This window comes from Podarcis vaucheri (assembly GCF_965113315.1).
Source record: "Podarcis vaucheri genome assembly, chromosome: 7".
In the NCBI taxonomy this organism is placed as follows: Eukaryota; Metazoa; Chordata; class Lepidosauria; order Squamata; family Lacertidae; genus Podarcis; species Podarcis vaucheri.
The window spans coordinates 73016897-73043208 of record NC_138765.1 but is presented as its reverse complement, the minus strand read 5'-3'; the positions used below and the strand labels follow the sequence as shown (position 1 = coordinate 73043208).

General features: G+C 42.1%; 1 protein-coding gene across 5 annotated transcripts in view; it reads right to left on the bottom strand.

Annotated features, from left to right (window-relative positions):
* The window catches only part of TTC34 (tetratricopeptide repeat domain 34), a 31914-nt gene extending 10016 nt beyond the window's left edge, over positions 1 to 21898 (bottom strand). The window contains exons 1-6 of one of the 5 annotated variants that reach the window (XM_082229887.1): positions 21841 to 21898; positions 18828 to 18942; positions 17045 to 18670; positions 15676 to 15901; positions 6763 to 6955; positions 4740 to 4906 (exon numbers count right to left, since the gene is read on the bottom strand). In XM_082229887.1, the coding sequence (XP_082086013.1) occupies positions 4740 to 4906; positions 6763 to 6955; positions 15676 to 15901; positions 17045 to 18670; positions 18828 to 18844 (2229 nt within the window). In that variant the 5' untranslated portion in view covers positions 18845 to 18942; positions 21841 to 21898. Of the gene's footprint in view, positions 1 to 4739; positions 4907 to 6762; positions 6956 to 15675; positions 15902 to 17044; positions 18671 to 18827; positions 18943 to 20026; positions 20203 to 21840 lie in introns of those variants that run through there. The other 4 variants (XM_082229885.1, XM_082229886.1, XM_082229889.1 and 1 more) reach the window with 4 other exon arrangements.
* Positions 21899 to 26312: the final 4414 nt, after the last annotated feature.

Sequence of the window (26312 nt, the reverse complement as noted above, 5' to 3'; positions counted from 1 at the left end):
CCCTCCCCTCCCCCCCTCTCCTTGCTTGCTTCCTCCAGCGCCATGGGCTTCCCTGCTGCCTCCTGCTAGAGCAGCCAGAGTGAGGAGGAAGAAGGGACGGCTCAGCAGCCTGCGGGTAGGGCTCACAGCGGCCTCTACCTGTGGGGAGGAGCAATAGCACAGTCGTGTCAGCGTTGGTTGTGTGTGTGAGGGGGAAGGATGAAGAGTCATTGGTTCAGGAGTTGGTTCATGCCAGGGCTCAGCACCATGAGTTGTTGTTTGGAGGCTCCGGAAAAAGGTGCTCCAGCACACTCTGGCTGGGGGGGGGAAAGCCCTGATTATCATGATCAACAACAGAATTATTTGCATTTATTTTCCACCATTTTCTTCGAGGAGCTCAAGGGCATACAATGACTCTGTGAGGTACGTCAGGCTGAGAGGCAGCGACTTGCTCAAGGTCACCTCTTGCCTTCCGTTCTCAGTCATTGTTGCGACACCCTCTTGGCTCAGCGCACAGTGCGCACAGACCAGTCACTCTCCCCTATACTGGCTTCTGCCCTGTGCCAGGTGTTATAAGACACTCCTGTGTGCCCTTCAAAATCAAAGGAGGCGCTAAAAGAGTTTAATTAGCCAGAGCAAAAGTATTGTGAGCTAATTTCTATGCTTCCCCTGCCCGCCTGCCCTGCTCAAAGCCAAAATGACATTTAATTATCTGCCTTTTCTATTAGTTTGGTAAACAAAGGGCTTTCTTTTCAATCCCGAGGTATTAAAGATGCAAGCAAGATGCATGCGACAGGGAACATTAAAGCCTCTTCACTGTCATGCGCCTGCTATCTCGGAAGGCAGATAAGCTAGCCATCACAACCTTCCCCATTAAGACGGGCCACTTGGGGGCTGCTGATACGGACACAGTTTGCATTTAATGGTTGAAAGGGGGGGGAGAGAAGTGGGGGGGGAGGGTTTCAAAATGTTTCAAAATGTTAATCCTGTTTAACCTTTATCAAAATATCCCTTTTTGTCCCCTTGCAGGCCTTTATGGGATTTAGCAGAGAGAGAAAGGAAAGCCTTTATAGCTCAGTCAGATCTTCTCTCTCTCTTGTTGTCCCTCTTATTCTTCCCCTCCTCTTTCTTCACATAATTATCCTGGCATGACATGAGAGCCAGCGAGTGGTGCAGTGGTTAGAGCAGCCCTGAACAACTCCCCCTCCCCCAAAAAAAATCAGAGTTGGCACCGCCATTTGGGATAATTGGGCAACAGAGGTTGGGGTCCTGTTGGAGGGCAGAGATCTGTCAGCCCCACCAGCCCAGCTGACTCCCAGACTCTGACTGAGAGCATTGTCTTGTCCTTTGCCTCAGCCAGCAATAGCAGGGTTTGGGCTTGATAACCCTTGGGGTCCCTTCCAACTCTACAGTTCTATGATCCCATGGTTCGTCTCGGACTGTCCTTGTATCCACTAGGCCAGGATGGGGAAAACCTCAGGCCCATAGACCAAACGCAGCCCTTTTTGCCTCTCTGTTTTGCCCTTCATACTTTCCCTAGGCCACACACCCCACTGAGCCATGTCCCTCACTAGCCTTGTTCTGCACCCTCCTTGAATGTTTTTCCCTGGCTGGACTACGTCATTGAATGCTGATTTACACTCGTTGGTCAACCCACTTTCCCCTAACTTCAGGTGAAGATCATCTAATCCAACCCTCTGCAGGAATATACAGAGGTCCAACTTGCAACCTTGCAATATCAGCACCATGCTCTAACCAACTGAGCTATGATTCTTCCTCTGGCTCAAAGTCTTGTTTAGTAAGTAAGTAAGTAAGTAAATAGAAAGACAGAAAAATTTTGAATTTGCCAATAAGTCAGGGAAATGGCTTGCATGGCAAGTCAAAAAGAGAAAGGAACAAAAAACAATTAACAAAATACAATTAAATGGAGAAGAGGTAATAGATCCAAAAAGAATTAGAAAAGGATTTGTGGATTTTTACGAGCAACTATATAGAAACAAGGATAAAAACAACAATAGGAAAATAGAAAGATATCTAAAAGAAAAAATGGTGAGGAAAATCTCGACAGAGCAAAAAGAAAGGTTAAATGCCCCAATTCTCAGAGAAGAGGTGGAAGAAGTGATAAAGGAATTGAAAAGAGGGAAAGCTCCTGGCCCGGATGGGTTTACTTCAAGTTATTACAAAGAAATGAAAGATATATTGATGACTCCGTTAGTTAACGTGATGAATAACATCTTAAAAGAAAGAGAGATCCCAAGTACTTGGAAGGAAGCATTTATCACAATAATTCCAAAACAAGACGCAGATCTAACTCAAGTAAAAAATTACAGACCCATTTCTTTATTAAATACAGACTATAAGATCTTCGCTGGAATCTTAGCAAAAAGATTAAAAAAGATATTAATAAAGACCATCCACAAAGACCAAGCGGGCTTTCTACCGGGAAGGCAAATAAAAAACAATACAAGAAGTATAATTAACATAATAGAATATTTATCGGATAGATATGACAAACCAGCTAGTTTAATTTTTGTAGACGCGGAGAAAGCCTTCGATAACGTAGCCTGGGATTTTATGTTGAGAAATTTGGAATTTATGGATGTGGGTCAAAAGTTTTGGAATGGGATAAAGGCAATATATACAGAACAGAAGGCGAAGTTGATAATAAATAATGTCATCACTGAAGACATAAAAATTTCCAAAGGAACAAGGCAGGGCTGCCCGCTTTCGCCACTCCTCTTCATAATTGTTTTGGAGGTTCTACTAAATGCGATAAGGCAAAACAAACAAATTAAGGGAATAACATTAGGCTCAAATGAATACAAGGTTAAAGCCTATGCTGATGACGTGGTCTTAACGGTAGAAGAACCTATAGATAGCATAAAGGGAATTATGGAAGAGATGGAGGAATTCGGGAAGCTAGCAGGATTTAAATTGAATAAGAGCAAGACTAAAATGATTGTTAAAAATCTGGACCAAGATAAGATACAACTATTACAACAACAAACAGAAATCGAAGTCGTAAATAAGGTAAAATATTTAGGTCTCTGGCTCACTAATAAAAATATTGATCTATACCAAAATAACTACATCCCGGTTTGGAACGAAATTAAAAAAAATTTGGAGATCTGGGCCAGGATGAAACTATCTTTCTGGGGAAGAATATCTATGGTGAAAATGATGATACTCCCTAAAATGCTATTCCTATTCCAAACGATACCCATAATAAAAGGCACTAAAAACTTTAAAGAATGGCAAAAGGCGATCTCCAGATATGTCTGGGAAGGAAAGAAGCCCAGAATTAAGTTTAAGTTTTTAACAGACACAACGGAAAGAGGGGGCTTTGCCTTACCAGACATGAGATTGTATTACGAGGCTGCATGCCTTTGCTGGATAAAAGAGTGGATAAAGCTGGAAGACACAGAGTTACTGGATCTAGAAGGGTATAAGAACAGATTTGGGTGGCATGCATACCTGTGGAGGGATAAAATAAGAGTACATAAGGGATTTTGCAACCATATCTTTAAAGGACCCTTGATAGAGGTCTGGAATAGGTATAGGAATATATTAGAACCAAAAACCCCACATTGGTTGTCCCCATTAGAGCTGATAAGTGTAAAAAAAGTTAATATGGAGAAAAAATGGGGCAGGTATGGAGATATGGTAATGAAGGAAGGAGCGAAGTGGAAAATAAAACCATATGATCAGGTTAAAATATTTACATATGACTGGCTGAGCTACTTCCAGATAAATGAAATATTTAAAAAAGAGGTGAAGGAAAGGGGTTATGAAGAAAAGGTATCGATATTTCAGAGAGAGATAATAAATAATGATTGTAAAAACCTGTCAAAAATGTATAATATACTGTTAGAATGGAACACGAGAGAGGAGAAAGTTAAAAAGGTGATGAGTCAATGGGCAAAGGACTTCGGCTACGATATTCAACTAGAGAATTGGGAAAAACTGTGGAGAGTGAATATAAAGTTTACTGCTTGTGTGTTACTGAGAGAAAATATGATGAAGATGCTATTCAGATGGTATATGACACCTGTAAAATTAGCTAAGATGTATAAAACAGATAACAAATGCTGGAAATGCAGACAAAAAGAAGGAACGTTCTATCATCTATGGTGGGAATGTACGAAAGTTAAAGGCTTCTGGGATGAAATTTATAATGAAATTAAAAAAATACTAAGCTATACTTTCGTAAAGAAACCTGAAGCTTTTCTATTAGGCCTGGTGGGAAAAGATATTAAAAGAAAGGATTGTAAAATCTTCCAGTATGCGGTAACGGCAGCCAGAATTGTGGTAGCGCAGAAGTGGAAGCAGGAAGAAAGCCCAACGATAGCAGAGTGGAGACTAAAACTGATTGAATATGCTGAGCTGGATAAATTAACAGGGAAAATTAGATATATTAAGGATCAAAAGTTTATTAATGACTGGGGGAAATTTGTGGGCTATCTGGAGAACAAATGTCTTGTAAATACAACGCTAGTGGGATTTAAAGAGGCACTGTAAAGCATTAAGAGGTACTGCTCATTGGAAATAATGTATGAAGGGAGGTATAAATGGCAGTATGAACGATCGGAATGTGCTATAAAGAAACAAATACGAATGAATGTCAACGACGCTGAAGGAAGTCTAAAATGTATGAGATGTACGCAATACGAATATAATGTATATATATGGAATATTAATAAAATTTTAAAATGCAAAAAAAAAAAAAAGTAAATAGAAAAATAAAACCACCCCGTTCTTACCTTTTTCTGGTTCAGAGCTAGATGAACAAATCCTTTCCCACTCAGTGCCTGGGCATTTGTGGGGTCTTCTTTTAGGATGGCATTGAAATCAAATATGGCAGTTTTCTTCAGCCCAAGATGCCCGTAACACCGGGCCCGGCTAAGAAGCGAATCGACAGCATAACCTCCTGGAGTAAAACAGAAAGCGTGCATGAAAATGAAACATTATCAGTGAAACATTAATGAAAATTGCTTGCACAAATGTTACATCAGTCAAAATGCTGCATATTAAGAGAAATTTGCACTAAAATCCTTATGAATTTTCATGAGGATCGTAGGTTTTTTGTTTGTTTGTTTTTGCTTTTTGCAAATTGCTGCTAAATGTGTAGAAGTGAATTTAAGATTGGGGAAATTAGTGATTGGAGAAGTGAATTTGACAGATCCTTACATGCCTAATCTGAGATAGAACCTTTTCCGTCATCCTAATTAATTCTGATTAGTACTTGTTAGGATCTGTCTAAGATTAGTATTTAATAGCTGCTTTTTTCTGTTATTGTTTTTAATTTTGCATTTTGCAGTTCAAGGTGGTGTGCATAGCTTCTCTCCCTTTCTCCATTATATCTTCACAACAACCCTGTGAGGGAGATGAGGCTGAGAGAAGCAGTGACTGGCCCAAGGTCACCCAGTGAGTTTCTTGGCTGAGTAGGGATTTGTAACCCTGGTCTCCTAGTCCCTAGTCCCAAGGCTTTAACTGCTGCATGGACAGGATTATTATTATTATTATTATTATTATTATTATTATTATTATTGGAGGTGCCCTGGCTCTGCTAAGCCCCAACTTAGTCACAGGTTCACCAGTTTAGTCGAAACTAGACCTAACACCCATTGGTTCCTTCTCTGGGCTCTTGACTGCTTCTCAGTGACTGTCAACTGACTATCACACGACCCAGTCTGAAAAGACTTGTTGCCTCAGCAATCCTCCCTGCGAGGTACAACAAGTCTCTTCCGTGATATGCTCTAGCTGCAAGCAATTCGGGTAGACAGGGGTGCCTTTTATCTCCCTGAACAAAATGGAGCTTTATTCTTTTGCAGGAACTCATGCCATATGCCCAGGGCCCAGAAAACAACCAATTCTGAACCTGGCATCTGGAGAAATAACAGGCAGACTTTTCAAATATGCAAAGATAGCAGGCAGATCTTTCAGATATTTGGGGCCCAAGTCATTTAGGGCTTTTAAGCACTAACGTGAGTATCTTGAACTGGGCCCAGAAAGAACTGACAAATGCAACTGTTTTAAAATGGGGGTAGGGGTGGGGGGTTACACTGACATTTAAATTCTACTCAGTATTGATCCTGAGTAGATTCCAATGTATAGTTAGCAGAGTAACAACTTAAACACATTGCAGGATTCTCCCCAAAATAGACCAGAGGCATTCCATCCAGTAGAGCTTTATTGCTACTGAAGGCAAATGAGCATAATAGTCACAAATCCAATACAGAACACCACACCAAAAGGAAAAGAGAGAGAAAGAGAGAGAATGAAACCCAGGCTCCTTCTGGCCTTACTTTTATAGTTAGCATGACCTTGACAGAAAGAAATAACAGAACCAGTTTAAACCAGCTGAACTCAGCTTCTCTGAAGGAATAACCCAAACATCATGAACCTTCTGCTTGTTTCTTTCACGTAGAGAAGCTTCCAGAACCCCCTTGAATTAAGTAGAATAGGAAAGATCACTACGCTATCAGATCAATGCTTTCTGTACTAAGAAATGCAAACTGACATATATGAGATCTGAATGCAATCCCAGGCAGTAATGTGGCTGCTATGATCTGGAAGCCATTAAAGTTCCCTTGCCGTCTTCAAAGGCAGCCCCACAAAGAGTGCATTGCAGTAGTCCAGTCCCCATATATATATATATATATTCAAGAACATGGGGAATTAAAAAACCCCTGTAGAAATAAAGGAGGAGAGACAGGTTTTGCACATTAGTATTGACCTGCGTGCCTGGTTTTGCGCAAAGATGGCTATAGTGGGGTGTCTCACCTGCTGCGGTGATGGCAAAGGAGAGGTAGACAATGGCTTCTTTGATGTAACCTCCCCCTTGCTTGTTCTTTAGGATCGTCATGGCCCTGGAGTGACAGTGGCTTTGCAACAATGCTCGATCTTCCTCTTTTAAAATCTTCACGACCGTCAGGAGGCAGGAGGTCTCCCCAGTTTGGGTCATTTTCTTGAGCAGCTTCAGTAAAGGAAACACAGAGAAAAGAGGATTCAGCATGAAGATTTAGGGATGACTCATAGAACTGTCGAGTCGGAAGGGAACCCAAGGGCCATCTATAGTGCAGGAATCCCAACTAAAGAAACCCAGGCAGATGGGTGGATCTGTCCATTCTGAGTTTTGGACATTTCTCATCCCCTCGCCTCCTGTCTTAGGTTCGGTTCTCCACATTTGCATGTCAGTTTGCAATTAAAAAAATAAATAAATTCCGTTGAAATGTGTCAGCATTTTAGTGCAAACTTCTCCTAACTACAACTTTTGCAAGCAATTTTCCCCAACACCACATATTTAGATGCACTACATTTATTATTCACACTTCCCCCCAATACACACATTTTTGGATTGGAGAAAGGCATTGCAAAATGTGGAGAAGTGTGAATTCCGAAGGATGGCTGTATTTCAGTTCAGGTATTGTTTTGGAAAGAACAAATCGGGTGTATGCAGATAGTTTCTGGGAAGCGGGGTAGATAGAGTAAAATTTCCAGCAGCTGGGAGCAGAGATTTCATTGCCCCATCTAACTCCTTTCCCTTTCCCAATATGCCTGGAAAAAGCAGATCCAATCAAGCAAATTCCTTACAGATTATAGGATCTTTTTTCAGAGTTGTGATGTGTTAAAATAGCACAGGATTAAGATGTTTTTGTTAGCTCTCCAAAGCCTAGACAGCCATGCCCTTGCATGTAAGCCAGGGCTATATGTCTTAGAGCATCTCTACAAAAAACAGCTAAAATAGGTTCCTATGTGGACACTGTGAGTTTCTGTGAGTCCTAAGCAAAGATGAGAGTGCCCTCTGCTGTTAAGTTATAGGTTGTTCTGAACTAGTTTTCCAAAAGTCAACAATCTTAATTCATGGCCAAAGGACGTGCGTTTGATTTTTGATTTCCTTTAAAAAATAAAAATGCTTACTATGCCTACAAGCACTTTGTGGATGACCCTTGCAAAAATTCCTGCCCTACCAATGGTTCACCGCACATCTGGATTTCAGAATGGGGATTTAGGACACAGCACGGATAGGGAATTGGAGTTCATAGCATCTGTAGGGTACCACAATTGTTACTTCTGGTCTGCTCTGACTGGCAGCCTCTCTTCAAGGTCTCAGGATGAAGACATTTTCCTTGCCTGCTACTTGACCCTTTTAAGTGGCAAAGTCAGTGACTGAACAGTGGCCCACTGAATGCAATGCAGATATTCTGCCCCACTTTCCCATGTGATGGGCTATTCATATAGTTTAGGTCTTAACTGATAGCATAAAGGCACTGGGTTGTATTCAACTGAGTCCTGCACAGAGTAGACCCATTGAAGTGAATGGGGCTAAGTTGGTCACACTCATTTACTACAATGGGCCTGTGCAGAGTAGAAATACCACTGTGGATTATTTCAGCTACCATGCAATGGTTGTGTGCTAAAAGCTAGTTATTATAGTGCAGCATCATTTGGAGTACAGTCACTCAAACAGTGAACGCTTCTCTCTTTCTAGGGTAAGAATCAGTTGTGGGCTGGACTGGAAAACCTGACCAAGAACATATTCTGGTGGCATTTCAGCATATCTAAAGAATATGACTGAGGAACTACAAGAGCATATCATACACAGCTTAGACAGTTTCTTTTTCTTTTTCTTTTTCTTTTTTTATATAATTTTTATTAGAGTTTCAAAAAAAGAAAATATCATATACAGAAAAAAAAGAGAAAATAACAATAAAAGTAAAACCATATGTACAACCAATCATTTTCCTTTTGGACTTCCATCAGCGTTGCTGACATCATTCATAGTTAACCTTTTAATACACATTCCATCTTTTTTGTTCCTATTGCCAGTTATTCCATCCTTCCTCATAATCTCTACTAAACAATATTTATTGATATTTTACAAAGCCTCTTTAAATCCCACTAGCGTTATTTTTGCCCCATAATTATTTTCCAAATAACACACAAATTTCTCCCAGTCCTTTATAAATTTCTGGTCCTTAGTATATCTGATTTTCCCTGTCAATTTATCCAATTCAGCATATTCTATCAGTTTTGTTCTCCACTCTTCCACCGTTGGAACTCCTTCCTGCTTCCACTTCTGGGCTAACACAATTCTGGCAGCTGTCACCGCGTACTGGAAAAGTCTACAGTCCTTTCTTTTGACATCCTTCCCTACGATACCTAATAGAAATGCTTCTGGTTTTTTCACGAAAGTATATTTTAGCATCTTTTTCATCTCGTTATATATCTCTTCCCAAAAGCTTTTAACTTTCTTACACTCCCACCACTGATGGAAGAAAGTCCCTTCTTTATATCTACATTTCCAGCACTTGTTGTCCACCTTATAGATCTTTGCCAATTTGGCAGGTGACAGGTACCATCTGTAGAGCATTTTCATCATGTTTTCCCTCAGTGAAATGCAAGCCGTAAATTTAATGTTCTCTTTCCACAACCTTTCCCAATCCTCTAGTTGAATGTTATAGCCTAGGTCCCTTGCCCATTGTACCATCACCACTTTCACTTCCTCATCCTTCATATGCCACTCCAGTAGTATTTTATACATTTTTGACAGGATTTTATGTTCGTTATCTATTATCTCTTTTTGGTAAGTTGACTCTTTTTCTACGTAATTTCTTTCCTTCAACTCCTTTTTAAACATTTCGTTTATCTGAAAGTAATGCAGCCAATCGTGTGTTAACTCCTTAACTTGATCATAGGGTTTTAATTTCCACTTCCCTCCTTCCTTGGTAACCATTTCTCCATAGTTTCCCCATTTCCCTCTCATATTAACTTTTTTTACAGACATCATTTCTAACGGGGATAACCAGTGCGGGATTTTTGGTTCCAATATGTTTTTGTATCTGTTCCATACCTCTATTAGAGCACCTCTAAAAATATGATTCGTAAATCCTTTATCTGCCTTCTTTTTGTCACTCCACAAATACATATGCCACCCGGCTTTGTTGTTGAACCCTTCAAGATCTAATAATTCCTTATTCTCCAACTTTACCCATTCTTTAATCCAGCACAGACATGCTGCCTCATAATAAAGTTTCATGTCTGGTAGGGCGAAGCCACCTCTTTCTTTTGTGTCTGTTAGTAATTTAAATTTAATCCTGGGCTTCTTCCCTTCCCATACATATCTTGAAATCGCCTTTTGCCACTCTTTAAATATTTTTGTGTCTTTAATTATGGGTATAGTTTGGAATAGGAATAGCAACTTAGGAAGAACCATCATTTTTACCATCGATATTCTTCCCCAGAATGATAATTTCATTCTGGTCCAACTCTCTAAATCTCTTTTTGTGCCTTTCCATACTGGGATATAGTTAAGTTGATATAAATCTATGTTCCTATCGGAAAGCCATATTCCTAAGTATTTAATCTTTTTCACAACCTCAATTTCCGTTCTTTGTTGTAATAATTTGATCTTATCGCCATCCATATTTTTTACTATCATTTTAGTCTTTTTCTTATTCAGCCTAAATCCTGCCATTTTTCCGAATTGTTCCATCTCCTCTAATATCTCTTTTATACTTTCTATGGGTTCTTCCACCGTCAAAACCACGTCATCCGCGAAGGCCTTGATTTTGTATTCATTTACTCCTAATGTCACCCCTTTAATTTGGCTATTTTGTCTAATTGCATTTAGAAGGACTTCCAAAACTACAATGAATAGTAGAGGCGAAAGTGGGCAGCCCTGCCTTGTACCTTTACATATCTTTATTTCTTCTGTGATAGAGTTGTTTACTATCAATCTTGCTTTCTGGTCCGTATATATTGCTTCAATGCCGTTAAAAAAGTCTTGACCCACCTCCATAAGCTCCAAGTTCTTCAACATAAATTCCCAAACCACATTATCGAAGGCTTTCTCCGCATCTACGAATATTAGGCTTGCTGGTTTATCGCATCTATCAGATAGATATTCAATAACGTTCACTATGCTTCTTATATTATTTCTTATTTGTCTGCCGGGTAGAAAGCCTTCTTGATCTTTATGTATGATCTTTACTAGTATCTTTTTTAATCTCTTAGCTAAAATTCCTGCGAAAATCTTATAGTCTATATTTAATAGCGAGATGGGTCTATAGTTCTTGACTTGTGTGAGGTCCGAATCTTGTTTTGGTATTATTGTAATAAATGCGTCTTTCCATGTTCCAGGGATATCTTTTTCTTTTAAGATGTTGTTCATTACTTTAATCAACGGAGCCATTAATATGTCTTTCATTTCTTTGTAGTAGCTGCAAGTGAATCCGTCCGGTCCTGGTGCTTTCCCTCTTTTTAACTCTTTTATAACTTCTTCTACCTCTTCCTTGCATATTGGTGCATTCAGCTGTTCTTTTTGATCTACCGGGATCTTCCTTACCATTTTTTCTTTCAAGTATCTTTCTATTTTTCTTTTGTTATTTCTATCTTTATTTCTGTATAGTTGCTTATAAAAGTCCGTAAATGCTCTCCTAATTTCCTTCGGTTCTGATGTTTCTTCTCCATTCAACTCAATTTTATGAATTGTGTTTTGTTCTTTTTTTTTCTTAACCTGCCAGGCGAGCCATTTTCCTGATTTATTGGCGAACTCGAAGTTTATCTGTCTTAATCTTTTCACGTTCCATTCAACCTCTTTATTAACTAACATTGCAAATTGGGTTTGGAGAATCTTTATTTCCTGTTTTATCTTCACGTTGTTGGGTTTTTTAATCAACTTTTGTTCATTGTTCATAATCTGTCTCAGAATCTCTTTTGTCGCTCTTTCTTTGTTGTTCCTTTTCCATACATTCTGTTGGATGCAGAGGCCCCTCATCACTGCCTTACTCGCGTCCCACACCACACTCGTTTTTGTCCCTTTATCCATATTATTCATAAAGAATTCAGTTAGATTTCTTTGTACTTTTTCAACAAACTTTTGGTCATTCCATAAATTGTCGTTTAGTCTCCACCTAAAAGATCGTTCTTCCAAACTTTTTAACTCCATTACTATTGGATTGTGATCGGAGATCACCCTCGCTTGTATTTCAATTCTTTGTATTCTTGGGGTTAACTCGTTCGAGACCCATATTTGATCTATTCTTGAGAAAGATTGATTTGGTTCTGAGTGATGGGTAAACTGCTTCTCCAATGGGTGTCTGAGCCTCCACATATCTACCAGATTACAGTTCTTCGTCATCATAAAGAAAGTTTTGGGTAGTTTCCCTTCTTTATTCATCGTTTTTCTTAATCTATCCATTTCTATTGAAGTCACACCATTCATATCTCCCATTAGTATAATTTTTTGGTCCATATACTCAAATAACTTCTCTTCGAGCGATCTAAAAAATTCTGTCTTGTTCCCATTTGGTGTGTAGATCCCAACAATTATTAGTTTTTCCCCTTGCCAATTAATTTGGACCGCAATGATTCTCCCTTCTTCATCTTTAAATAATTGGTGTGATTCGATTTTGTTTTGAATATATAGAACAACGCCTCTTTTTTTCTCTTTATCCGAAGATATAAATTCGTTCCCTAATCTTTTATTGATCAGAATTTTCCTATGCTTTCTTGCCACGTGCGTTTCTTGCAAGCATATGATGTCCAACTTTTTCTTTTTCAAGATATGTTCAATTCCGTTTCGTTTCTTCTTATCGTTCATTCCATTGATGTTCCAGTTCCATAATTTTAGCGTCATTCTTTTAGCTGTTTGGATTTGAGTTTACTTTAAAGTTTTTCTGTCCTTTCTCCTTCTTCCTCTTCCTCCTCTTCTTCTGATTCTCTCCCGGTCAATTCTTCTTCTCCTTCTGATGTAGAGTCTTCCTTCCTTCTTGCTCCTCCTTCTGCTCCTTTTGCCTCTTCTTCTCCTTGTTGTAGTTCTTTATATCTTCTTGTAAATTTTCCTATTTCCTCCGGACTTACTAGTCTTCTTTTTACACCTTTATAGAAGAACGAAATTCCTTCAGGGAATTCCCATCTAAAGTCGATCTTGTTTTTCTTAAGTAATTGCACCAGCGGTTTGTAAGCTTCTCTTCGTTTCAACAGTCTTATTGGTATGTCTTTGAATAAAATTATGTAATTCCCGTCTATGTATAATCTTCTCTCTCTATTCCTTTGGAGTACCAAATTTCTCATTTCTCTATCTTTAAAGATTATTAAACAATCACCCGGGAATTTCTTTAACTTATTTGTTTTGATTTTCATTCTAAATGCATTTTGTATTCTCTTTGCAACTTCTTCCTCCGGTAAGTCTATCCACTGCGCAATTTCCTTTGTCAATCTTTCTTTTATATTTTCGTTTTGTATTTCCGGTATGTGTCTCAATCTTAAATTCACTTCTCTCTGTTTTAGTTCATTCATTGCAATAGAGTCTTTCATTTCTTCCTGTGTTTTAATTAAGTCTGCAATCTCATTTTTCATCTTCTCTTCTTCCCGTTTCAACTCTTTCATTTCCTGCTTTGATTTCTTAAATCCTTCATCCACTCTCTTTGAAACCTCTCTGATCTGTCCCTTCAGTTCACTAACTGTCTCCTCAATCTTTTTATCCATCTTCCCGATTTTATTATCTACCTGTTCTAATTTCGTCTCTAAATTTTTCTCGCTTTGTTTTATTTCTGCAAACATCTTCAATATTTCTGTTCTAAATTCTGTTTCTTGCTTTGAGGGTCTCCTTTCTGTTGGAGTCCCCCCCTCGCCTCCTTTTTTTTGTGTATGTGACATTTTCTTAGGTATTGAGATATCAGGTATTCACACCACTTGCTTACTATACCGTTGCCACCCAATTCTAATTAATTATTAATGAAGTACCAACCAGAAGCCAACAGTATAACAGATTCAGCCTAAGGAAGAAAAAGAAAAATCAATAAAACAGATACAATTTCTGCTTCTTTGACTTATCACACCCGGAAGCTTTCCATTAAATATTTCTACCCCCCCCCCGGGGAAGGGGAGAAAGAACAAAAAAGAAGTTAAAAAAAAAATTGTTAATTTATCGCCTCTGTCTGTATCTTTCTGTTTTCTTCTTGCCCCTAATTGGGCTAATCCATCCGTGGCATTGGTTGAACAGTACACTAATTTGTCAGACCAAAGTCTAATTTCTAAAGTCAGGTAAGATTCAGATGTAGTTCAATTATAATCCAGAGGAGGGCGTCGAAGTAGAAAAAGAAGTCAAACCAGATTCTAATTTATAGGCTCCAAAATCTAATCAATATACTTTATACTGAGCAGTTCATAAAGTGTGAGCTGTTAGGAGAAGGAGTTTCTCTAAAGAAGTTTCTAATCAGCTGAGTTCACAAACTTTATACGGTTTCCTTTAGAGGTTTCAGCATTGGAGTGTAGTAATTAGATCAAGCCACAAGATGGGGCCAGAGAGCCAAGTTTAGAGGGAAAGTTTTAAATGGTTATTTCCCCTATTCTTCCAGCTCTGCCCCTTAATTTTGATAGTCTTATTCAAAGGGGAGGAGTGAACCCTCAAAAGACGGCCAAAGGAAACATCTAAGTACTCTTATCTTCTCAGCCACACTGTCTTTTAAGTCTCTTAGTCTAGCGTCAGAGTCGGAGATTCTTCTTAGCCCCGGGTTAATATGGCGCCGGAGCTTCCTCCTTGTGAAATAGTTAATTGCAGATACAGCAACAGGTGGTCCCTCTATATTCAATTTACAGTAACTCAGTGTTCACTGAGATTTCTGTTCTGTCCCAAAGTTTCGCTACTCCCCTTCTCAATCCTTTAGAAGGAAACTTAATGTCGAAAGTTACAGGGGAGGCGGCAACTGTAACCGCTAGCGGCAACTTACTTTCGCTTTCAGCTCTGCTGGTAACGCTGCGTCTTTCTTTTGTGATACCAGACAACCGCTGAGCTCGGATTCTTCTCTTTGTTTTCGGAGACTTCCTTGCTGTTTTAAAGCCTCAGGTCTTACAAACTTATTGTTGGAATCCGAATTTCTTTGTGTTGAGAGCAGAGCGCTATTCCCTGCAGGCTCGGGGCTTCGCTATTTGGCCGCTGCAATGGCTGCCCGATTGCCCGCTGCGCGTTCCGTCACACTCTTCACCTAGGGCTACCTGGCGACCGAACGATCAGCTTTTGGCTCCGCCGGGAACTTGTACCTCCAGACACCCTCCGGAAGGTCAACGGGGGGTTTTCCGCCCTCAAACCCCCTTTTTTCGGCCAAAAATAGCTAGGGCTTTCTCTCCCGAAAAAACCCTCGCCTGCCTCGGGTCCGCGCTCTACCGGAAGTCTTCTAGACAGTTTCTTTTTCACTTAGATTATTCTATGGTTGTTCACACACTGTGTATATCTTATTTTGACATACATTCAGTTTGCATGTTTATCTATTTCAGTTGTTGTATTATAAAGTTTTTATATTTGATATTCTCATAGAATCATAGAATTGGAAGGAATCCCAAGTGTCATCTAATATAACCCCTGATAATCACAGCTAAAGAATCCCTGACTTGCAGCCATCCAGCCTGTTTACAAACCGCCAATGAAAGATTGTCCACTGCCTTTTGTTTTCTGTACGTTTGTCTCTTCATGTGTGTGTGTTTTTGGTTTTTTTTACTCTAAGATTCAACCCCATTTTCATGTAATAAATGTTGTTCACATATCTATGGGTATCAAAATTGTTAGGTTTTCTTTCTATATATAGTGACTGAAAAATTCATTTCACTCTGTTATCCTTTATCATTTTACCTTGTTGCTTCCTTAGTGATGATTTCCCCTTCTTTTGCATGCCTTCCCCATCTTGCTGCTCTTACCTGGTTGCAATCATATAGAAAGCCTTTCTTCAACTGAAGCAGAGCCAGCCTGGCCAAGAAGGCAGATCTCTGGGAGGTTTTGGAGAGAGCCACCAACAGGACCTTGTGAGCTTCATCTAATTGATCCATTTGGTACAGAGCATCAGCACTGAGGAGCTGAGATGTCTCATCTGAAGCATCCAGGTCCAACAGGAGAGAAGCCAGCTGGTGAGCTCCAGATGCATCGCTGGAAAAAAGAGGGGGGAAGTAGGGGTGTTGCCACAGATTATCTCTCTCTTGTTCTCTAACACTTGTATATTAGGTCTTTCCAGTATCCAAACAACATGTCTACAGTAGCCCTGAAGGCAGCCCAAGAAAGATGGACAGCATTATTTAGGTCTCTGCAGGGTGTGCAAAGCAGTGTGTGCATAGCACAAGGAGCGGCTTAAAAGGCAAGAAGAACAAGGAATATTCAGTGTTATGTTGGAGGGCGTGCCAGGAAACAGGGAATTATATTCACATGTGGTGGGGGTGTAAATATGTACTATTTTTCCAGCAAAGGGTGTTTAAGGAGATAACAGAAATCACTGAGTTAAAGCTGACCGAAGGTCAAGAGGCAGCATTATTATCAATTTACAATGGGGTGGAAGGTTCGCAGACTATGAAGGACTTTATTGACAGCTTAAAATTTATTGACAGCTGCATGAAAGTGGAAGGGGCAAGCAGAATGTAAAAAGGAAGAATGGTATAAACAGATGTGGAATATAGCTATTAAGGATGAATTAACATGAATAATAATAATAATAATAATAATAATAATAATAATAATAATAATAATAATATTTTTTAAAAAATGGAAAGGAGTCAAACCATCACAAGAGGTGTTGAAATTTTGGGAGGTTGGATAGTTACAATGGAATGGTCTCGGTGGTGGGGTGCACATTTTATTCTTATTTATTTATGGTTATTATTTTGTCAAAATAAAACATTTTTTTAATTAAAAAGGTCAAGGAGAGCTTCACATGTGCAATGGGGAAGTGCCCAAGAGAGGTTGTTGGCCCCATCCATCTGTCAAAGTTGGACTGTGGGTGGCTGGGGAGATAAAGATTCGACCTGATGGGTTAAAATGCTTCCCCACTCCAACACAGGACTTTGCAGGTGCCACCAATCTGCTGAAAGGTGCCTGAAACACTTTTCCAGGCCTAGCTGCATCTTAACCTGCCTATAGGTATAATGATGCCAGATGGATGTCTGGTTGAGTGTGGCATAGCAGAATTGGCCTCCGTTTCCAATTTGGGGATACCTGCTGAGTCTAATTTGGCCCGCAGCCCTGCACTACAATATCAACTCATCTGTCTTTTAAATTATTGGCCCAGGGAGATTTGCTTACCCTTCTTTCACCTGGAATCCATCCAGCCCTCTTGGTTTGTTCTGATGGGGAGCTGTGCCCCTGGGGTCTCGGTTCCTTTCCAGTATCTTCCTTGCTTCCTCTTGTAGAACGATCAACAGGAAGCCCCTCTGGTTCCACGGTATGTAGGACTTGATGACAAAGCTGGTCTCCTCAAATCTAAACCTACAGGCAGTGATGTAATCCAGGGCGGTCAGGTAAGGACTACTGCCCCAAGCTCGGATTAAGCCACGGCCACAGAGAGCCTTGATGCAACTGCTGGGGTGTGGAGAGCTGTACTCTATGATCTTCTGGAAATCCTGAAGGGCTTCTGCACAACGTTTGTCATGGAGGTGGCAGAACCCCCGGAGGGCAAGAAGCTTGTTGTAATAGGTCTCCTGCTCAGAATCCAGAAGGTGGTTGCAGATTTCCAAGGCACTCTGGACACTGCCCTCCAAGAGGAAGCAGTCTGCCAAGCGGACATTTAGTTCGCGCCTTGTGCCCGGAGAAATCTGAATGAGGAAGCGAAGGGTTCGGATCACTGGGGAGAGAAGCTCCTTGCCACTGTCACTCCGGACTTCAGGTCTTGCACGGACAGCTTCTCTGTAAGCAGCAAACTCCAGATCCAGGGCTGCTCTGGCATGTTTTTCTATCCTCTCAGCATCCCCAGTGGTGAAAAGGGCCTCAAAGCGCCTCGCTGCCAGGCTGGGGTTTGCTTCAAAGGCAGCTGTCATGTCCTGTATCATCTCTGCCACCTTCCCGCCCTGAGAGAAGTACACAGCAGCCCTGTCCATAAGGAGTCCAGATGCTCTTTTGTCCCAGAATGCACCACTGGCTGCCTCACTGTAGGCAGAGACGCCTTCCTTGCATTTGTGCTTCTCCAAGAGGTGGGCTGCCTGGGCATGGGAGGTGTGGATGTCTTCTGGTGAAATGGCAACCAGGAAGTTGTAGCAGTCGCTCTGCCAGTTTTCCAACCCCCCCTTGCCGCAGCGAGTCTTCTCCTGAAGTGAGACGAAGTCAAAAAATGCCTGGATTATCCGCTGAAGGTGCTCCTTTTGCCGATTGCGCACAAACTTCACCGTCTCATCCCGGCGTTCTGCAAAAGCACGCAGATAACCTGTGACGCCATTTTGGAAGTGGGTCCGCGAGAGCACCTGGGCCAACGCCCTCGTGAGGGCCAGCTCCACACAAGGCTGGGCATCCACTAGAGAGTCGCATCGCCACAGCACTTCCTCGTAGCGGCCCAGTTTGAGCAGGGCCTCCATCTTGCAGAGAGAGGCAGCCATGTTGTTGGGGTTGAGGGTCGAGAGAAAAATGGCTGCCATTTCGACGGTGAGCGACGTGTAGTTCAGGCCACCATACTGAATCTTTGGTATGGGGCCGCCATCCCGACACCACTTTGATAAAGTGACCGTCACTTTGGCACATGACTCTTCTCCCAGGGAAGCCACTTTTTCGACAGCTGTTGCGACGCTGCAGCTGAATGCAGCTGTGTAGAAGGCAGTGGCAAGTGAAGGGTCATCTGCAGCCAATTGTTGCTCCGCCACATCACAGAGCTGCATCGCCTGGTCCTTAGAGGACATGGTGCCCTCTCTGTTATCAGCAACCATGTTTACTCCACTTCCAGGCCTGGTTTTTAAATATATATGTTTTTAGAAAAACAGATAGAAAAATGTCAAGACTTACCTTGTTTACATGGCTGCAATCCATCAAAATACATCTGAAGGGGTCATAAGGGGTCATAAGAAGAGCACTGCTGGCTGTTTTCTACAACACCCTCTCTCACCTGTTTCCATCCTCCATCCCAGCAAGCAAAAGACATTATCAGAGTCCAGGGACTCATCCCAGCCAGGCAAAAATACTCAAAGAGGGTGTGAAGCAAGGTTGGTGAAGGGTGTGGCCTGAGGAGAATTCCAAGGGGCAGACAGATATTATTATTATTATTATTATTATTATTATTATTATTATTAGGATTTATGCACTGCCCTATACCCAGAGGGTCTCAGGGCAGTTCACAGATAGGTCTGGAGAGTCACATTTGACCCACAGGCTGGAGGTTCCTAGAAGAAGTGTGTGTTTTTTTCTTAAAAAAAATGTTTAGAAGCTGCCATCGGAGGTGGTAACAATGAAACTGGTCAATCACCAAGCTAGATTCCAACTCCTGCCCCACACATTAAACACTCGCTTCTGTCTGAGACTCAAGAAACACCATAACAGGAAATGAGGCCGCCATCGGGGGTAGCAACGGAACTGATGGTTCACCGTGCTAGAGAAGAAACAAAAAATGTGATTTTAAAAAAAGTTTCTTCTTCCGTTAGATTCACAATATGTTTAGGGTTATGCGTACCCCTGCATCCCCCCAGAAAAAAGCACTGTCTAGAAGCATAGAATTGTAAAGTTGGAAATGGTCCCAAGAGCCATCTCGTCCAACCCCCTGCAATGCAGGATCCTGCCCACAGTCATCCCTGGGTGGGCTCAAACCACCAACCTTCTGGTTAGCAGCCAAGCACTCCAACCCATTGCACCACATGAAAAAAGAAGAAGACATAAGCTGTGCTCTTGCCGGAGCTTCAGCTCTGAGGAATCTTTGGATAATTTGTCCTGCCCTTCGAGAAATTTAATTCCTCTACCGCAAATGGGAGAGTTTTGAGGGCCCAGTTGCCAACAGATCTAAAGATAATATTGGTAGATGGACGTACAACTCTCTCTTCTGCTTTTGTTTATGAGGAAGAGCACCCAGTTCCATAAAATTATGCTAGAATAATGCACCCATGCACCTCCCCTAATTTTCTATCTTGGGGTGGGGGTGGGGGTTCTAAGCAGGGACTTGCATATCCTCTGAGCCCTAATAGGCAAGTGTGGGTTTTTATAGTGGGAGGGGGAATCCTCTTCCCATTTATCTGGCACCTTCCTCATCTGCTGATGGTAGTGGGGGGAAAATCAGAACAGAGAAAGCAAGAGTCTGTCAAAGGGGTGGGGACTCACATTTAAGAAAAGCGGTTGCGTGAATTCTTGGCTGGGGGTTCCTGGTGGCCCCCATCCTGCTTTCACTGGAGAGAATGGATACCTGTTTCAGGCTGTGTCTCCATCGTAGAACTTGTCTTCCATAAGCAGGAAGGCATGGGGGGGGGGACGAAGCAGGAGCAGCTCAGGCAACCACATGCTCAGCTGTTTCCCAGGAGACAGTAAACACTGCCTCAGACTGCTTGGTCCCAGCAGGGAGAGAGAGAGAGAGTGAGAACATGAAAGGCCCTGGGACTTCAGCCAGAGAAGCTATTTGTGTCTGCGGGCGGTAGCTGAGTGGCAGAGAACATGTTTTGCATGCAGAAGGTACCTGGTTCAATCCCCAGCATCTCCAGTTAGGGCTGGAAATGTCCCCTGTCTGAAAGCCCAGTCAGTGTAGACAATACTGAGCTGCATGGATTCAATAGTCTGATTTGGTAGAAGACAGCCTTCCTATGTAGAGCCACGTACACAGATAATGGGTTTTATCTAATGTTGGTGCTACTCAGAACGGACCCTTCAACACTAATGGACATGCTACCTCTGGTCCATTAATTCTGATGAATTAATATACAAACCAGGACACAATTATTCTTTGAAATTTGCACTACCCTGAATTTTGCAATTTCGTTCGTCAAGCAATGTGTACAAAAATACATCAGAGGAAAGTGTGCAGTTTAGTTAAAGCAGCACACAGAAAATGCCCCAAATTAATCAATACTGCATACAAAAAGGTGTAGATTAGGAGAAATCTGCACATAGACACTGATAAATTTTAATGAGAATTTAAATGTAAAAAACCCAAATTGTGGAATAAATGCAGAAAACTGCACTTCAGATCAGGAGTGCCAGCTTAGCCCTGCGACCGTGGATGCCCAGGGCCGTGGACGCCATGCAGCATGCATGCCCCTGGCATTGAAATTTGTGGGTGCCTAGCCCCTTCATGGGGAATTTTGTGGGTGCTCGGGCACCCAGGGCCCCAGAGAGTTGGCACCTATGCTTCAGATAAAAAGCAAACAAACAGAAAAACCATGCCTAACAGTTATGCCCATCCATATATGTGAGCTCAGTGTACAATTCAAACAAATTACCAACATGTTCTCTTGGCAAATGGTATGTTCCAAAAACTGTGTTTGCCTTGAATGTGAACTTAGTGGCAGAGCCAACTTGACAATTTTCTTACAATTCCTGCCCCAAGCCACTGCTTCCACTTAACTGAGTCTGTGTCTGGTTTTCCCACTTGACTGGGAGTGGCGGGGTAGGGGGAGAGTTAATTTTAAATGACTTAAGAGGGGTTCATTTTCTAGGTAGGGGAAAAACAGTGGGTGGCTGAAGGGTCAAGTTGCTGACTTCTTCCCATCTTGAAAACATCCCCATTGACCTGAGCCTAATGAGAGAGCTGTGGCCTAAAAGAAGATTAAATCATGCTGTAAGCCACCCAGAGTGGCTGGGATAAATAATAAAATTATTATTATTATTAAATACAGAAAGTGAAAGGTTGTCTGCAGCTAAAGCTGCATTCAGGTGGCAGTTTATTCCATTTTCCTAATGTTTCCCCAACTGTTAAGTTCCACGTTATATTTGCACTTTCACACGATGCAGCAGCTGGTCTGAACTATAGTGGAATATAGTTCAAGTTTTGGCAATCATTTCGGTATTCTTTGCAAATGGACCTGGAAGCAGATAGCGTGGAAATGAGCAGACCCATTCAAATAAATGATGTAGGCTACTTTCAGTGGGTCTACTGTATGGAGACAACTCAGAGGAACAACAGCAACATCAGGCATGCAACTTACCAGAATTTCCTACACGATCTGCCATGGTCAGGTAATTGTGGTGAGGTGCTTCTCCCACATGGCTTGAGATTCTTGCATTCAGAATATCTCCAAAACTGTATCAGAAATAGAATGAGAGAGGGAGGGAGAGGAAGAGAATACAGTTCTCCAGAACCCTGGTTAAATATTAAAGCATGCTACAAGGTATTTCTTTTGTCACTGCGCAGACCATGAATTTTTTAAAAGGAGGAGGCACCCAGGTGGTATGATCATTGTCACACAGAGGAAAGAGAGCTTTCGCCCTTCGATGGAAGCAGAAGTGGTGTATCCTAGGGGTGGACTTCTGGGTTATCTGCCAGGGCTACCTGCAAGTGGTAGGCATGGCCAGAAGCAAAAGTGGACAGGGCAAGGCATGTGAATTTTACCTTGCGTACAGTGGGCACAAGTACAGCAATTTGTGTGTGCTCATCCCTCTCTGTCCTCCATCTGGGTAAGAAAGAAACACAATCAGTTATCAAGGACCAAATAAGCTGTTTCATCTCAATCCATTTCTGCACATGTCTGTGACACCTTCCTCTTTCATCATAGAAGTATCTGGCACCTGACCACTCAAACCATTGCAGGATATTTTTAAGAACATCTTTGGATTTCACCACACCAAGCCTTCCTCTGGGGGCACTGAGCTGTCAGAAAGTAGAAACAGAACTTTCCTAATCTTTCCCTACCCAGCATCGTGTAGTGGTTAAGAGCACTGGACTCGTAATCTGGTGAACTGGGTTCGCTTCCCTGCTGCTCCACATGCAGCTGCTGGGTGACCTTTGGCTAGTCACACTTCTCTGAAGTCTCTCAGCCTCACTCACCTCACAGAGTGTTTGTTGTGGGGAAGGAAGGGAAAAGGAGATTGTTAGCTGCTTTGAAATTCCTTAGCGTAGTGATAAAGTGGGATATCAAATCCAAACCCTTCTCCTTCTCCTTCTCCTTCCCCTTCTCCTTCTCCTCCTCCTCCTTCTTCTTCCCATTAAATTCATAAAGAACATAAGAACATCCCTGCTGCTTCAGACCACTAGCTCATCTAATTTAGCATCCTGTGCTCAAAGTGGTCAACCAGTTGCCCCAAGGCCAGTTTTGCATGTGTTCTAACATAAATTTGTTTCAACACATTCTTCACATGTGGATTTAAATATATATATTACATTTATGATAAAACTGAGTGCATTTTCACATAAAATACAGATCTTTGTATGCATTTCCCCTTAGAATTTGAAATAAATTAAAAAATTAAAAAATTGTCCAGTAGCACCTTAGAGACCAACTAAGTTTGTTCTGGGTATAAGCTTTTGTGTGCATGCACATTACTGGACATTCCCCCCCTCCCCGACTGCATCAGACCAACATGGCTACCTACCTTCACCTTAGAATTTGGTGTGACTTTGCCCCTTTGTAAATGGTCTTGTGCATTTCCCTCTACAATAGCATATTTTTGTATGTGTCTTACTATATAGAGATGTCCACCACTGCAGGTAGATGACAATCCAAGCAAAGGGTAGGTCAGTAGTTTCAGGAAAGCAAGTCACGTACAATCAGCACCTTGGAGAGGGACTTGGATGCAGGTTTCAGGATCACTTTTTGTGTTCCTGCTGCTGAGCCAGAACATGCAAGTTGTTTCAGCAGTGACCTGGTGAAACAGGCAGATCTTTACAGGCTATGGTAGATATCAACTGAACTAGAGCCCCCACCCCTCTGAATGCCACATCTGGCCAATTAAAGGGCCGGTGTCTTCTTCTGCAGCCAATGACTTCTTTCAGCCCCTTTCATATGGCTGTTTCTTCTGGGCTCTCTTGAGCCTCCAAAGGAATCTGTGGACCAGTCATTAGAGTCTGGTAGCAGAGATTCAGGGTTCAAGGAAGGAGTTCAAGTGTTCAAGGAAGGAGATGCCATTCCAGTGACCATGACTCCATATGGAATGAACCAGGAAGTGGGTTCATCTCTACTTTGGGACTGCCATTGTCAGATTCCTGGTCTGGAGCAATTATGGCATCCCTCCCACACCCTCAAATACACACATTTTTGTATGCTTTCTCCCTGCTAAAATATGCAAAATCGTGCACATCTCCCCCATAAAAAATGCTCACTTTTTGTATGCATTTTAAAAACAAAACTGCATCAAAAATATTGGGGAAGTACAGAGTCTAAATGGTCACTGGGTTCCAACCCATACATTATTCTGAGAGCTGAAAATCAGGCTGATTAACTTAAAAATCCTTCCTGGATGAAATTGTCCTCCATCCTGTAGCTTTTATAGCTCTTAACAAAAGATATCAGGGGAAAATGTATGGAGGACAGATTTATTAACTACTATTACTTTTGAACTAAATAGAACCTGCATGCACTGCAGCAGTATAGCACTAAATATGAGACACTAAGGGGAACTAACAAGGATGGACAATCATCAACATCTATTGATACCAAGCTCCCAAAGGTATATGCTTGGCTGTCATTAGAAGCAATATTCTGGAAAGAGGGAAAACTTTCTAATCAAACAGTGCTGGCACTTAAGTCAGCCTTTCCACAACCTGGGTTCATCCAGCTGTTTGGACTACAATTCCCATCAGTCCCTGCCAGGATAGCCATGCTGATTGGGGCGCATGGAGGTTGTAGTCCAGAGCAGCTAGAAGGAACCAGGTTTAGAAAGACTGGCTTAAGTCAGTGGTGGCCAAACTTGGCCCTCCAGCTGTTTTGGGACTACAACTCTCATCATCCCTAGCTAACAGGACCAGTGGCCAGGGATGATGGGAAATGTAGTCCCAAAACAGCTGGAGGGCTGAGTTTGGCCACCACTGACTTAAGTTTTTCACTTCATTTTACTTAAAGCTAAATGTCAGCTCGTCTGAATTTGGAAGAAAACTGTTGGAGAAAATGTCTTTTTTTGTGAAATAGGGGGCACAAACACAAGTGTGAAAAAATAAGTTTTCCATTTCTTAATACTTAGGAGTGCTTAGGAGGGAAAAACACCCTCCATTCCCTTCTGACTTCATTAATCTAATTCTTGCTCATATATCAAAGTGTAGCGCATTTCCTTGTAAAAATGATTAAGCTGCTAATTAAGCTGTTTATAACTTGTTTCCCTGGTTGCTAATGATAATTAACATGCAAATTAGCTGAGGGAAGAGAGGCGCAGGGGTCCTCAGTTCATTACGAAGTTAATTACTGTTTGCATACTTAAACATTACAGTTATAAATGGTGGCATTTAATGTAATGGGCAAGCTGATAATTATGCCAGCGACATTTTGAAAAGTCATTTTCGCTCTGTGTTTCTCTCCCCCCCACCCCAGCCCCAACCCCAGGTGATTAATGTCTTTATGCTTGGCTGATAAACTTAGTTCAAAAACCAATATAAGTTGGGTACGCTAGTGTAACCAAATAACTTATCGTTTAACAATAATATGCTGCTTTCTCTGTTCTTGATTTAAAAGTAGGGAGGAGCGGAACTTGCAGAGAAAATTGGCAGCCCATTTGCAGTAACAAGCAGGTGAGACCTGAAACAAAATGCTGCAATCTATCCTTCCTCATACCAGGAATGCTCCATTTCATGGTTCCTGCCCTCCATGTCCTCATCCAGGACACTCCGTTCTACAATCTCCATTTTCCACCCCACCCCCCAAAAAAACCATGGCACCCAGTATTCTATGGCTACTATGCATGCTTAGCCAGCCATCATTAGGCTTTGTGAGGTATAGGTTATTAAATATATATATAGGTATTTCTGAAAATTGGCAGAATTTCTCCAGGCATGCTGATCTCACTCTCTCCTTCCTCAAGGCCCTCATTTTGCTCCAATACTTTTGGCACACACCACATGAGTTCATTGTTAAAGGCAGTGGCGTAGCGTGGGTTGTCAGCACCCGGGGCAAGGCAAGTAATTTGCGCCCCCTAACCCGTGGATTTGCGCCCCCTAACCCGTGGATTTGCCCTAACCCCAGATGTTGCGCCCGGTGTGGCCGGCCCCCCCTGCACCCCCCACGCTATGCCACTGGTTAAAGGGAAAGTGTGCTGGTCCCGGGGGCTAACCGAGAGGCGAGGTCAGAGTCCAGTCCGAGGTCGAGGGTGCTGTATTGAAGCCGTCCGTCAAAGCTGAAGCTGGGTCCAAGGCAGGGAGTCAGGTGGGTTCAGGAGATCCGGCAGGGCAGGGTGCAGGCAGGAACTGGCTACCAACAATGTTGCTCCTACAACTTGGGACTGGGGCTGGCTGGCTTTTATCTGCCCCAAGGCATAGGGCGGCCCCGGTCCACAGGTGACTCGCCTCTCCTGGCCTGGAGGTGAGCACTCCTCCTGCGGGAACTTAGTTCCCTCTGCCTCTCTGCCCTGAGCCTCTGCAGCTCAGGAGAGGCTGGAGGGTTACCGGACCCAGAGGTAACCTCAGCTTCCCCTGACGGGGCTGAGAGTGGAGCACCTGCGGGCAATGGGTCCGCCATCATCTCAGGAGCCAGAGCAG